General features: G+C 53.1%; 1 protein-coding gene across 4 annotated transcripts in view; it reads right to left on the reverse strand.

The window, feature by feature from the left end:
* CNTFR (ciliary neurotrophic factor receptor) overlaps positions 1 to 14,987 on the reverse strand; it is a 200,008-nt gene that overhangs the window by 19,272 nt on the left and 165,749 nt on the right. For all 4 annotated transcript variants that reach the window (XM_039700754.1, XM_039700753.1, XM_039700756.1 and 1 more), the window contains 2 exons: positions 3,388 to 3,505; positions 2,405 to 2,571 (listed from right to left, as the gene is read on the reverse strand). In XM_039700754.1, the coding sequence (XP_039556688.1) occupies positions 2,405 to 2,571; positions 3,388 to 3,505 (285 nt within the window). The remainder of the gene's footprint in view (positions 1 to 2,404; positions 2,572 to 3,387; positions 3,506 to 14,987) is intronic.

Here is a 14,987-nt window from a genome sequence, read left to right on the forward strand (position 1 = left end):
AGAGCCCAGGGATTTCTGGAGAAGCATCACACAGGTTCTGGCTGACACTGTCTCTTCATTTTAGCAGGATGTGTGCAGATGTTGCAATGCTCCCACTCAGCATTTTCTCAATGAGTCAAAGCAGTGACTTTGCCCTGAGCCATAGGTTTTCCACCTTCCATCTAGGAAAGGGAATCCCAGATGAGAGCTCATTGGGCCAGCTGAGATCCCCAGAGAACCTATTGGATGCTGGATCCACACCTCCAGCACTCCCCACACTGGGAAACAGTCCTGGATTGCAGCTGCAGAGGAAAGCTGGAAGAGACACTGAAGCTTCAGCAAGGACTGCAGGCAACCTGGGGCAAAACTGCCTAGCAAAACTCAGCAATGCAGCAATGCACTTGTTTTAACACCAGGATGGCATGAGGAGAAGTTCCACTCGGGGTAGGTGGCTGTTGTTCAGCAGCAGCAGATGCTGTAATGATCTGCTAAGCTGTGACTGCCTGCTCCAGCATTCTGTCACCACCCTGTCTGTGCTGCTGGTGCATGGCTCCCATACCAAATGCAAGGAGGAGTATTTCACACTCATGCAGAACATGGAGATTTTAAGGCCACTGGAATTGGTTATGGGAGTGGGCTGGTGCAGGACATGGCCTCTCCTATTGGCATCAACCCATCACCCCTTCCCCAAATGCCACCCTGGAGCCACGTGATGCCAGGTGGTGTGACCTCTCTTGAGATGTGTCCAGGCACCCTGCACCCTTCCAGGCACTTGTGCAGGAGGCAGCAATAGGACACCAATTCTGAGGGCTGGCCTGGGGCAGTGCTGGCCTCTGCTCACCACTCCTCTGACCAGGGCTGAGTTCAAACTGCTGGGCTGGATCCAGCTTTGCGCTGGTGTTGGGATGCCCGAGGCTTGCAGCTGGGTGTGCTTTCCCAGGGGAGCTGCCCTTGTGTGCTGGATGGAGGAGCAGATGTTTGGGAAGCTAGGCAGGGCCTGGGTGGGATACAGATGTTACGAGAGGGTGCCCTGAACTCCTGCAGGAGGGAATGCAAGGAACTTGGAAAATGTTGCTTAATTGCTGTCCTGGGCCATGCAGGCTGGAGGTTACCTTCATTTTTAAGGAGTGTATCTTGCACAAACACAACAATTTCCATTTAAAGGCACCCAAGTGACTGAAATTCCACCACTTCCCTTCTAAGCTCCCTGCCTTGTTATTGGCATTCCCAAAGCACTGATGAACAAGCTTCAGGTATGGACCATGGCTGCAGACACAGCAGGACAGCCCCTGCTCCAAAGTTATCTTCCTGCTGTTCAGAGCTGGTGCCTTGTTTGATATTTTCCAGGATTTGGGGTACAAAGGGAAAATCTGATATAGCAGTGGAGCTCTTCTTGCACTCCAGCACTTCCAGCTTTTCCATGCTGTGATGTGCAGCACATCAAAGGCAAAGACCAACCACTGGCTGCACTTTAATTATTCACTTATTTGTTTTTCAGGTTCAGTAATTGCCACATGCAACCAGAAAATTGTTTTCCAGCGTATTCCTGAACTCCATTCTCTCCTATTTTTCCTGTTATTTGAGGATGTCACAGCTGTAATCCAGCTTTGGAGGGTAGCAAAAGCTCCCTGCTTTGCTGTGTTTGGCACTGGATTGCTCAGTTCATGCCCACCCTTTGCAGTCAGGGGAATATCTCTGCCCTGGGTTTGGACATGTTTGGGAAGCATCCCTGTGGCACAGCCTGGGACATGGACACCCCAGGCCACAGGGCCTGCTGTTCCCTGTCCCACACTGCACAGAATCTGCTGTCCTGGGGCAGTGAACTGGTGCAAAAGAAGGAATAGGGTTTTTAGGACAATATTGGGTCAGGGTTGGGGGACTTGACTCTAGGAGAGCTTTATCCTGACTAAGGATGGAGACAACAGAATGGGACATTTTAGTTTCTCTTCCACTCATAATTCCCATCACTCAGCTTCCAGCACAAACACCAAACCTCTCCTCTAAGGACACTCTGAGGGGTAAGAATGGCAACACCATTTGGACCTCACAATTTTCACAGCTCTCTGTCCTAATACATGGCAGCTTCTTCCTCAGCATCCCCAGCAGGGAAGAACTCGGCAACCATGGGTGACCTGGACCACTGGGAGTGGGATCACACATGACACCAGGCCACTGATGTGACCAGCACGGAGGCTGCCTGTGGGCATCCTGCCTGCCTCCCCCAGGATGCTCAGGTGCCAGCAGGGCCCTGAGAATGGGAGGGGCACAGGGAGGATGCCAGAGTGGCTCAGACCCCCTCTCCATGGATAGGCAGAATCTCCACCTGGAGAGCCAGTCCCTTCCCTGCCCCACCTTCCCAAGGGATGACAATGCAGAGCAAGCCAAGCCCAGCCCTGGAGAGGCCAGCTGCTGCTGTGGAAGTTACCTATGGCGAACTCGTCAAAGGTGAGAGTGGTGAAGTTTTTGCCCAGAGCATTCGTGACTGTCAGAGTCACCTTGTACTTCACTGTTGAGAAGAGCTGGATGTATCTGATGTGACACCTGTTTTTGGGAACGGCATCCTTCTCACACACCATGTCTTTTGTGCCGTGTCTGGAAAGCAGAGGTGAAAAGAGCTGTTACCTGTGGATGCACCCAAGCTGCTGGAGGAAGGAGACAGATTGTGCAGCTCTGCATCCCCACTAAGACAATGGTCCCCATGCACCAGCCCTTGCTGCAGACAAAGTGCTGCTTTCCTCCTGCCGGGAATTGTGGGGGCTCCTGTGTATGAGGTTTTCTGCCAAGCCTACACAGAGGCTTCAGTGAACATCCTCATGCTGGCCCCAAGGAAAGAATGGGACCCTGCTGGGGTTGGGTTTGGGTCTGGTTCTCCCATGGAAGAAACAAGGTCTCCTGATGGTGACACAAACCTCAGAAGTTAATACCTGGCATCAGCCTGTATGAGAGCTGTGCCAGAACTCTGGCTCAGGGTAGGGAATGATGCCATGCCCATGACTGTGCCATGACCAGTTCTAGGTGATGCTGCTGCCCAACAACAGCCATCTTACACCAGAAAAGAGCATGGATGTGCCAAATGTGCCAAAAAACTGGGGGCACAACATTCACTACAGACAAGTGGTCCAGAGACAATGGTCTTGGGAAGCATGGAAAGGGGACCTGGGGGATGGGGACTCTCCTGGTCCCTTCTAAGGAAATTGAAACTTTCTTGGCTCAAAGTCCTGGTCCCAAACATCCAGTTTGTATGTCCCCAGAAAATCCTCCCCCATGCCCATTTTTGGGACACTGATGCCAAATGCTCAGCACAGGTCAGACCCAGTGCCCCGAGACTTCATGGCACTACCTGAGACCAGCTCCAGGCTGCAGGCACTGAAACTCACCCTGTTGCACCCTTTCTTCCCAGACACTTACATGACAGAGATGTTGAAGGAGTTGGGGATGTAGGTAGGAGTGGGCAGGTGCCAGCTGCAGTAGAAACCCTTTGGGTAGTTGTTGGACCGGCACATCAGCACTGGCTCCTTCGGGGGGGCTGCCAGGGAAAGAGAAAGAGCAATTAACCTAATTAACTTGCTGAGGTGGGGTTATCACCAAGTTCTGAGCAGAGGGATGACCCCCCACTCCCAGCTGCTGCCAGACTGGAAGGGGAGAGTTTACAAGGGGAGCCTGGCCTGTGCTTATCAAATGCTGGAATGATCTGGGGGTCTTTGTCCCATGTCTTCTGCTGAGGTCCTCCATGACACCTTGTTTTGGGCTGGGCTGGGCTGTGCAAAGCTCACCTTCTCCTTGGGCAGCTCACTGCTTCTGATGAGCGATGGAGTGATAGAGATGGTTTGCAGGTACCAGGGGAAATTGTCTTCAAGGCTGTGACAGAGATGTGGCTGATGAGGAGGAGGTGCTGCTCTCTTGACCCCATTAATCTACACTGCTCACAGCTTTCTCTGCCACATCCCTGGGGAGTGATAAACTTATTGAGGGATGATCCTCCAAATGATCAGAGGTCGCCAAAGGGAGGAAGAAGGACCACTGCCAAGATGAGGAGGAACAATGTGAAACCAGCGGAGAAAATCCAGCTCTGCAAGAGGACTAACAGTGTTAACACTTTTGGTGTGAGGAAGAGCATCCCTGACTCTGCTGCACTGCCTCCAAAGAGGCAAGAGGAGACAGGATGAGAGCACTCAGTGGGAGCAGCCTTCCTCTGGCCTCATCAGCTGACCCTAGAGGTTGGAGGCAGAAGAGGGTTTTAAACCCAGTGAAGTGTTCACGCTGTACTTGGCTTTCCTGAATGCATGTGCAGTGCACTCTGCTTTCTGCAGGAGCACAGCAAGGGCTGCAGGAAAACTTTGCAAGATGATGGGGGAAGGTGCATGCAAAGAATGAGATCTGATACCTTTTGGCTGATAAATTTTGCCCTTTTTCTTAAAAATCTTACCTGATCTGACACCAAAGTCAACTCTTCTTGGTACCCAGGCATTTGTATTGGTTGTTAACAGCAGCACCCTGGCACAGTGCCTTGCCATAAAACACACTCCCTGGGCTGGATGTGCACCAGGATTCCCCTTGGAAAGGCTGTCTGATCCTGTGGTGTTCCCTCTTTCCTTTCTTTCCTTAGCCCTCATCCCCATCCATCCGCTGTGACTATCCCAGGCCATGCTCTCCTCTCCAAGCAGGCGGTTTGAAACAAACCGAGCCGACCCGGCAGCCTCAGAGCCTCTTCAGCCGCACAGCCCGGGTGCCCCTGGCACGGCACACGCTGGGGCACGGCTTTTCCGGGAATGAGCTCCAGCTGCGGCTGCAGTCTACAGCCTGCTGCGGTCCGCAGAAGGGAAACTGAGGCACAGGCTCTGCGCACCCCCGGCGCCCTGGGGCAGGGCTTAGAGGGCGCAAAGGGTTGATAAGGGAGCCAAGTGCAGGCGTCGGGGAGCAGGGAGGAGAGGGAGAGGGAACGGAGGGGCCGGCGGGAGGGAATGCTGTGCCGCTCCGCTCCGCGCTCCTGCTAATGGCCCTCGCAGCCTTCAGCCGACAGACGAAGGCCAGACCTGGTTAATGAGCCTCCGGGTTAAATTATTCAAGCAGACCCTCCACATCAAAACAGAGCGGCTAATCGCAAAGCCAGAGACAAGCGCCTGATCCCTGCCACAGCCCCATCCTCTTCCTCCTGCCCGCAGCCTCCTTAACCCCTTCCCCGCCTGCGGGAGCGGGGGCAGCGCTGCTGTTTGCGGGGTGCAGGAGCTGTCCCGGGGGCCTGGAGGGGTTCAGGGGGTTTGGGGACAGCCTCTGGGTGCCCGGTGGCCGCGTGGTGGCACTGTGGGCTAACAGCACCTGCCCGGCACCCGGCAAACCGGGATGGGGCTGGGAATGTCGCACGGGGATGCTGGGGACACTGGGGATGCCACCGCAGGCGACTCGCACACTCAGCTGTAAGCGGGAGTGGCAGGAAAGCCGGGCTGAAGCGGGCGGGGCTTTTTCCAGCACTCCTGGAGTCCTGCAGGGTCCAGCCCTGCCAGCCCGGCCCAAGATGCTGCACTGCTATGCGCCACAATTAGTCCATCTCAGGATAATTTATCTCCGTTGTCTCCAGTATCACGCCGGATCTGGCTCTTCGTGATCTGTGCTAATTCCTCCGCTGAGGAGGCTGGGGCGGGCTCACTCCTCCAGGTTCGTTTTGCTGGGAGGAGGAGGGAGGGCTGCACATCCTGTATCCTGCTTCGATCCCCACTCTGCAGCAGCCTTTGAAGATGCCCCATTTCCACAGCATTGAATGCCGTGAAAATCCTGCCCTCTCCTTCTAGGCTGGTTCCCAGCAGCAGCCCCAACCTTTTGTGTCCAGCACACTCCACCTCTTACCCTCTGGTGTCTTTTGGCAAGCCAGAGGTGGAAGGAGAGATTGTGAAGGGAGACAAAATGATCCTTGCATCCGTGCCCTCCTGATGCAGAGGTCAAGGATGGGTGCAGCCGAAGGGAAGCTGCTGTATGAAGCCTGTCTCAGCCCAACTTTTGCCCTCTTTTCCTGGGCAGACACAAGCTCATACAGACACTTCTGCAACCTCCATCTCTGCAGAAAGCCATCAGTCCCAGAGCCACAGGCGTCCCAGGAGGGATTTCTCAGGCAGACACCCCATTTTCCACCTTGCTGGGCAGCGGGTTCATGGCAGAGTGTGAGACCTGTGCAGTGTGCCACAGAGGGCTGTGACCATGACACCACAGGGGTGACCGTGGCCACCACTGCCAGGCACCACCAAGGGTAGGGCTGCAAGCCCCTTCTGAGCTGCCTTGCTGCACCAGGGGGGCTCTCTTTGCCCACCCAGACATGGTGTCTTCTCCAAGCTGGTGGCAGGTTCCTCATCTCCCTGTGGCAGATGGTGGCCTGCTACCTTGTTCTTCTCCCCTCCTCTCCCAGGCAAGGCGCTCGCTGGCACAGCTCTTGCTGCCCATCAAAGGCTCTTAAAGACAGCAAATAAAATTGCAGGCTCCAATCGATCCAGCGCGCTGTAATGCTGTCTTTGGAGGTGGGCCAGCCCATCAGGCCAACAGAGAGAGCAAGAAAGGCAATGGAGGAAAACAAAGCCATCAAGGGAGCAGCATTAAAGGCTTTTTCTGCCCTGAGGTTTTAGGCAGTGCTGCTGGGTGTGGGGTGTCCTGCTCCAACCTTCTCCATCCTCCCTCAGATGATGTGCAGCTCTCAGCACCTATCCCGAACCACAAACAGCCTGAACTACTTGGGCACTCCTCCCCGGGCTCCTGCACACAGCCTCCCTAATTCTGGCAAATATTTACATCCATGTTGCTCCATGGAGCTGCTGAACTCTGTAAAAGCAGAGCCCTTTTCCTTTTGCCACAAACAGCTCCTGCCCTCTCTAATCTGTCTATTAACCTCTTGCATGGCAGGGAGCCACTTCTCCCATGTGCTCTGCTGATGTCCTCTCTGAAAACCCAGCATGTTTAATGCCTGGCTGTGGCAGCTTCCCAGAGGCTTGGGCTGCAACCAGCCTCGCTGCAAAAGCTCTGGGTGAGGTGAAGAAAGGCTCAGAGCTGAGCTCAGAGCTGAGCACATCCCATCTGGGCACATGGCTCACAAACTATGAGATGCTCCAGCAAAATCTGCGTCTGCCACAGCAGTGAAAGCTGGTGCCAGGGTCACTGTCTCTGCAGATCTCTGAAAAGACCAGTGGCAGGAATAGAGTTGGCTTTCCCACCACACAGTGCCCCATGCTTTGTATCCATTTAACTCCGTCTCCACAGCTTTTTGGAAACAGCTGTCACTTGACCAGCTTCAGCACTTCTGCTCAGCTGGGGACAGCACCACGAGTGGTCCTAGAGGATGAAACAGCTCTGGATACACCAGCACAGAAACAGATTTTTGTTTCCCTCCTCATCTCTAGAGCCCAGTTGTCCTTGTACCCTCAGTCCCACTGTGCTGGGGGAAAGTGTGACCAATCCATTTTAGAAACCACTAAAAATGATGTACAAGAGCTTTTCCTAGCTCTGCTAGGTCATGAGATAATGGACATTAAAATCATGACACTTTTATATATAGAAAAGTTATTTTAGGTCACTTTTAGAGGTTTCTGAAATGGATCAGTTATAATTTTCCTCTCCTGCTGAGGGCTGAATGTACTAAAGATGCCTTGCTCCACAGGTGGAAGGATACAAAAAATAGCACCAATAAAAGTTTTAAGAGGCCTCTCAAACACTTCTGTAGGAGGTATTTTTTCTGGTGCACTCGGGGCACATTCAGGCGCTGGGCTGATGGGGGATAATGAGCCCATAGTGTGCTTTTGGGGTCACCTGCATAACTCATCATCTTGTCTTGGGCCAGCAAAAACTCCAGGGTCCATGACAGCAGCCTGTGCTTGAGCTAGAGGTACAGCTGTGACACAGCCTGCCTGCACATGGGCAGGAGCCCCGAGCTGCCTCCCACGGGGGGATAACTCCACAGCCAGTGCTGTTCTGCTGCCAAACTCCTGCTGTTTGTACCCCAAGTGCCCACGGCAGGACCAAATCATCACCCAGAGACTTCTCTCGCACCACTGCTGTGGTGTGGTGGGCATGTACCAACACAGCAAAAAAGCCACCCAACTGACCAAAAGCAAAGCTGCAGAGGCTTGGACAGCACAACAGGAATCCACATGGGCACAAGATGCCAGCACTGAGCACGTGGGCACAAGAGCAGCAGACCTTGCTAGTCCACACACGCATCTACACAGATGCTTTTGTTATGCACATGCTGGCTGCCAGCACGATGTATTATTTATCCAACGCCGCTCTTCTAAAAGCCTGTTTGTGTACAGGAGGCTGGTAGGAAACAACAAAGAAAACAATGATGAATAAATCATATTTCTACTGCCAGGTGTACCAGGGGAGCATCTGTCTGCCGTGTGCCACCTGCGCTGGAGTGCAGCATGGCTGTGGCTGGGGACTGTCCCTTCCACGGACCCAAATGTTTGGGGGCAACTGTGTTTTGTTGCTGGAGAAAGGGGGGGAGGCGAAGCTTTGAATTTGCTCTGTTTCCCCTTGACCATCTGTTCCTGGGTAAGTGTGAGGATGAGAAGGGGTGTGGAGGACAGCAGGTGATGCTCCCTGTGTTCTGGGAATATCATGCTCACAGCCACCACTTCTTCAAGAAGGATAAAGCAGGTGTTTTTAATTTGTTGGTTTTGTGTAGGTTTTGTTTTTTTTTTTTAAGTTGATGCAGCAAAATTAGTTTGAGAAAGAGCTAGAGAACCCAGGGGTGCAGGGGCATAGGATGAGATGGGTTTGTTTCTCACTGACCTCCTGGGTGACCTGAGCAAATGATGGAGACAGGGTTTGTGTCTCTCCCTTTCACTCTAAGCCATCCCAAGCCTTGCACATGGACATTTTCAGGGGGACATTACTTTCTCTTGAAATTAGACACTGAAGATATATCCCTCTGGAGTGTGAGGCATCCCAGCTGATCACCAGAGCTGCCCACACTCAGCCAGCATCTAGCCCAGCCCTAGACTCAACAGTGCAGCACCTCCCTGGCAGCTCCCAAAATTGGTCAGGGACACCTGCAGCTGTAGCCAAACACCCCCGACCCTGCTGCCACCTAAGAGCCATCTCCTCAGCCTCAAAGAGCAAGAATTTATTCCCCAAGAAGGTGCTGGAGAAAAAGGTGGACTCAGCAACAGATAAATTTCCAAAAGGCCCTGTTTTACACTGATTGGGGCTCATAAACCAAGCTATGGATTTTCTCATTTCCCTTGCAGAAAATTCAGTGAGCATGGCGAGAGGCAGTGCTGTAAATTTTTGGTCAAGGCATTACGAGAAGAGAAGAGGAAGAGAAGAGAAGAGAAGAGAAGAGAAGAGAAGAGAAGAGAAGAGAAGAGAAGAGAAGAGAAGAGAAGAGAAGAGAAGCACCCCACTTTGAGCCAAAGTGGCAGGGCAAGCTCCCAGTGTGATCCCAGGCTCCCTGGAGTTTGCTCCACCCTGCAGTGCATGAGGCCACGCTGTTTCCAGCACAGCAGAGCTGCTCCTCAGACCAGACCATTCTCCAGCCTCCAGAAAATTATCAAGCAAACCTCACAGCACTGATCTGTGAAAGGAAAGAGCAAGAGCAGAGGGGCTCTGGCAACCCTGACACAGGGTGGGCTGGTTGTCTGGAAAGGCAGCCTTTGCTGGAGGTGCTCCCCAAGGATGCTATGGGAAGGTGATTTAGGCAGGAGAAGCCATCTGTCACCCCAAACCCATGACAGACACTCTTGTTCCCCTTCCCTCCAGCAGAGCTGGTGCTTGGCAGCATTGCTGTCCCAGGGAAATCCTGCTGAGCACACCAGCACTCCAAACCCAGCTGTGCTCCTGGAGGTGACTTTATTCCCATAGGGCATGCATTCGAGGCCGGGTGCCTTAGGGAGTGATGCTCAGCAGGGATGCTGGACACCACCACCCTTCACCTGGGACCACACCACAGCAGGAAGTCCCTTCTGACCCCCCCAGTCCTCCACCAGAAACCAAAGAGCAGCTTCGCTCTGAAACAATATTAAATATTGAACAAACGAACGCAAACCTGTTATCTGGGATAATTGTGAGTAAATAAAACATTTAACCAAACCAAATGCAGCTGTTTCCACTTGGAGCCGGCACAACAGCAGGGAAGCCAGCTCAGCTACTCTGCATCCTCGTTACGGCAGCTGATTATTGTTTTGTGTACAACAGTAGCACCGCCAGTCCTGGAGCGGGGCCGGGGCCGCGGTGCTGCTGTGGTACCCCTGGGATGGGCACGGGGGGATGCGGCAGCCGCCGGGCACGGGAAGTTCTCCGCTGCGCTGGGGTTTGCTCATCAGCCCGGGGAGTTCACGGCGAGGCCGGCTTTCCTCCCCCAACACCTCTGCGAGGGGATTTGCATGTAACATAAACCATTTCAGAGCCAGGTCACTGGTTCGCACATAGCCCCGGGCAGTAATGACCAAACCTCGTTACCGGCTGCTCGGGGATTGACTGTGCCGGGCCCCCGTCCAGCTCCTGGAGACCTGCAGAGCGGTCTGGGGCGAGGCAGCGTGCAGCAAACGAGGGAAAAGCGCCGGCAAACGGGGCCTTGGGAGGCTCCGGGGATGGAGAGCATATCCCTGCCCACAGCTCAGGGCTGGAGCATTCCAGGATGCCAGCCTGCCATGCCCAGAGAGCAGGGGGCTGATGTGCTCTCAGTTCCTGCACATTCTCACGGCTTTCCACAGCTGGGATTTGGAGAGGAGAGCTTAATGCTCAGCACCCACCCACCCAAATGCTGGGCCTGTCTCTTCTAAAATGGCTGGGAAAGATGAAGGGCATCAATTACATGGGATTTTCCAGTCCCTGCCAAAAAAAAAAATTCTCCTTCCAGGGTACTATTCTCCTTGGCATGGGGCTGGATGCACTGTGCCAAGCAACGCAGGCACAAGATGCTTCCTTGTAACACACAGGTTCCCCAGCAACTGCTCCACACCCCAAGGAGGCTGTGGTCAGTGCACATGGGAGCACATCACAGCCCTGGTCTCCAGGGAGAAGCAGCTGCCTTCCTTGGCTCTCCTTGATAAAAAGCTTGACCAGAGCAGTCTGCAGACCCCTGACAACCTCCTTTGGGAGCTCAGCTGGAAAAGCCACAGAGAGGAAACATCCCTATGTGCTGAGTAGGAGAGCTGTGCCTTTTTTGGTCTTGCAGGGGGAATGTGGGGTGATCCCAAGGGTTCTTCAGGTATTGAAGAGGGTCCCCTGCCTCCATGCCTGCACTGCATGCAGCAGAGAACTCAGCACCTCCTTCTCTTTTTCCAGCTCCAGGCAGAAATTCACTGCACAGCCTACACCATGCAATGCCCCTGCCCCCTCCATCACCTTATTTAACGGCTGCAAGAAAGCAATCCATCCTCTCTCCAGATGGAAAAGACAGGGAAAATACCAGGTGTGATCAGACACAACTGGGACCATCAACAGCCATGTATCCTCGGCAAAGCTGTCCCACCAGAACTCCTGGAAGTTGTATATTTATCCAGGAGGAGCCTCTGGAGGGAAGCTATAAGCACTTTGTCATGCACTGAGCAACAAGCTAGCCACGAATATTACCAGCCATCTCCCAGTGGGGGGAGCGTGGGCTGCCTTTAACAGGCAGCAGCTCTCCAAAAATGCCTCCTCTCTCTTCATCTCTCTTGACATGCAGTCTGGATATGTCCCTTTCTCTGCACTCCTCTTGCCCAGTGAGGGAAGTACCTGCTGGCAGAGAGGCCTCTCACCCCTTGGAAAATGGAGAGGAAGAAGGAAGAGGTTTCTGACTCTTTCAGCAGCAGAGGAGAATATTTTTGGGTTTCTCCTGTCTGGGCAGGAGGAGCTGATGGGAGTGGTCAGTAAGCACACACACCCCCTACCCACTTTCTCCTCACGGTAGCACTGGCTTTTGCATGTAAAGATCCTTTCCTTCAGCACTTATTGAAAACCACCCTCTCACCCACATGCTCTGCTAGGAATAGGTCAGACTCTGTTCTTCCATCCCCTCACAAGGCACACCCCACGGTGCCCTTGAGCCTGTACTGACTGCTCTACTTTGGATTCAGTCAGGACAGGGGGCTTAAAAGTGGGCATCTGTATCACATGGTGCACCAGATGTGTGCACAGACAGAGGAGCCACTTGCTCATCCTGTGTTTGGCCATCCTGATTGCACTTGGGTTTGCTCACACAGACCCAGCATCCCCTGGTCAGCGACTCATCCTTGGGGCTGCCCTTCTGCTCCACATGAGATGCTGAGATGCTGCTCTGCTCCTGGGGCCGATCTGCAGCCTGTGCCTGTGCCTCAGCTCCTGGGCCCCTGCTGTGAGTGTGGGAGAGCCCTGTCCCTGTAATGCTGGTGGCTTTGCCCAGCTTCATGTCATTGTTGCAGTCCTGCTGGGAAACCATCCACAGGCTCCTCACAAAAACAGCTGGCTGGAGCCAAAGGAGATGCTGGAAGTGGGTGTAGAGAACTGCCACAGGACCAGAAGAAGCTTCTCCCCATGCTGTTCCCACCCTGGATATGTGAGAGTCCTCCCAGCAGCAGTCAGCCTGCTTTGGCACATCCAGAAAAGCCACCTGACTCATCCCACCTCTGCTTCTGCCTGACACACTGGAAAAACCACAGCACAGGGCCAGGGTGGGCATGGAGCTGAGATGGACACCACAGGGGGTGGCTCTGCTTTGTGGGGCTATTCTGGCTGCTCAGGGATGATGATAGCCCAGTAATGACAGGCATTTGGGAAGATGCCTAATTTATAATAGGAAATGAGGTCTCCACATCAGTCCTTAGCTGATCACTCTATGGCTTTGAGAAAATACCAGACATGCCACTAACAGTATGAGTGTTCCCAGTTCAAGCTGAAATTTCCCCTGTGCTGTTGGTACCTTGGGGTGGAGGCAGTAAGAACATCAGTCTCTGTAGCTCATCCAAAATGTGTCCTTCAAGCAGATGAAAAACAAAAGTGTGTGACATTTCTGGAGGCGTTGGGCTGCAATACCAGCTCAGATAACAGCACTGCTCAGTACCACCGCTCTCTTTACTAATGTCTGTTTTTTTATCCTCGGGTCTGAATCAGACCTGGCCTCATTCTTTTCTTAAGGCAATGAGGTCCTTGGGATGATGTAACAGCTCCGGACTTCACTGCATTTGGAAGTAATAGCTGTGTCCTTAACTCAGCTGGCTTCAAGGGAGGTCCCATTATCCAGCCCATCTGTAAAGAAATTGAGCTAAAAAAAGGCCCTTTGCTTTATGAATATGACACTCATCTTCCTCAAATCCTGGCTCAATGCTTAAATCCCCACAAGCAGCAGTGGGCAAACCCCAGGGGATGTTTGTGGCATGTGCTGCCGGGGCAGCTCCAGCTTGGGGAGCCCCTTCCCACCCGTGTGTGAGAGCCTAGCATTTGCAAAACAAAACGTGAGGCACAAACCAATTAGCTTACTCACAGAGACTGTTTCCACCTGCTCTAATCGCCACCTTTGCAAGGTTGTTTTCATTTCGCTCCCTCGCTACCATCCGCAGCTCTACTCCACAGCAAGCACCTCACTAAATTCCCCTAATCTCCCCTTTAGGTCATACGATATCTTTTAATTCTTTAATCAATTTTCCTCCGGACTCCCTGTAATTTATCGATGGTCTTTTAACAATGAAACCCCAGAAACAAACACACCTTCCCTGGGAGCATCAGCACCAGATCAGTGGCAATAGCAGCATCCTTGGCAAGTCTGCCCCGACAGGGATAATCTGGATGCTCAGCACAGCCTCTCCTGCCTCGTGGAGGACAGCAGCCTGCCACGCATCCTCTGATTTGCTTACAACAAAGAAGAAATAAAAAGCACTTAAAGCACTTATTGTCATATAAAAATATTGCTATCAGTGTTTTAATTATTTCCTGAGGAATGGTGGGAGTCCCCAGCACAGAGCTTCCACAGGGTGGGCAACCTTCCTGCACACTCCAAGCACCACGGCAGGGAAGGAGCTGTGACCCAGAGCTTCACAAACCTGTTTTGGGCAGGATGAGGGGGCCAGGATGCTGGGATGGGCACCATGCACAGGTGGTTGGGGTATTGCTGCTTTTTTAGGGATCACACCACACTGTTCATGCAGCAGCACTGCCCAGCACAGTGGAACACACTTGAGAGAGCTGGGGCAGAGGAGAGAGGAAGGCACTGTGCCCAGACACCCCACTGATGGTCTGGGAGAGATTTCTGGTTGTGTTGTGTCTCTGCAAGGGGCTCAGCAATGGATAGAGTAGTTTGGCAGGGAAGCCTAGGGCTGCTCTTTCTTCCCCTCCCTTTCTCACCCCCTCCAAGGTCAAACAGTCCTGGACTCTCAATAAACTGTCACAGGGGCTCCAGGGGATTTTAGGAGGCATTTGCTAGGATTTCAGCAGACCTGAAGCATGACTTCACAGGGATGAGGGGGGGAAATACCCTAGAGCTTTGGAGAGAAATGTTATTAGAGTCACTGAAGGATTTTGCTGTGCTCTCTGAAGCGTTGCACAGAAAATTACAGGTGAAGAGCAAGCCCTGTGGTCTGAACCTTGCCAGCAGCATAAGGATGCTGTGGTGTCTGGGCTCACATGAGCCCCACTTCCCTATCATGAATCAGAAGCACACTGCAAACACCTCCTGCAATAGGGACTCTCCTCTTGATGCACACAGATGGCTCACAATCCTTCTGAGATGGGTTGAGCAGCTGGGACAGGTCTGAGAGCCAGGGCTTGGCTGCAGATGAGAGCTGCAAAGCTGTGCTGGCAAAACCCAGAAAGGGCAGAGCAGTCTGGGTTTACCCGATAGTTTGCCATCCTCTACTGGAGCAGAGAAAACAGCTCTGACTGGGTTAATGCCAATGCAGTCAGGTCTGTCCCATGGTGTATAAGTCACCAGCAGCATGGGAAGGAATGCAGCAGGCCTGGAATAAGTGGGGAAATGCTATGGTGCTGCCAAAGTTTTGGCCCTTTCTAGTGGTGACATGAGGTTGAACCTCACCAGGATCCAGTATGGGAAGATTTGCGGTTTGTCTGCCAGAGGGAGA

This window comes from Passer montanus, unplaced genomic scaffold, assembly GCF_014805655.1.
Source record: "Passer montanus isolate IOZ18808 unplaced genomic scaffold, ASM1480565v1 scaffold143, whole genome shotgun sequence".
Classification (NCBI taxonomy): domain Eukaryota; kingdom Metazoa; phylum Chordata; class Aves; order Passeriformes; family Passeridae; genus Passer; species Passer montanus.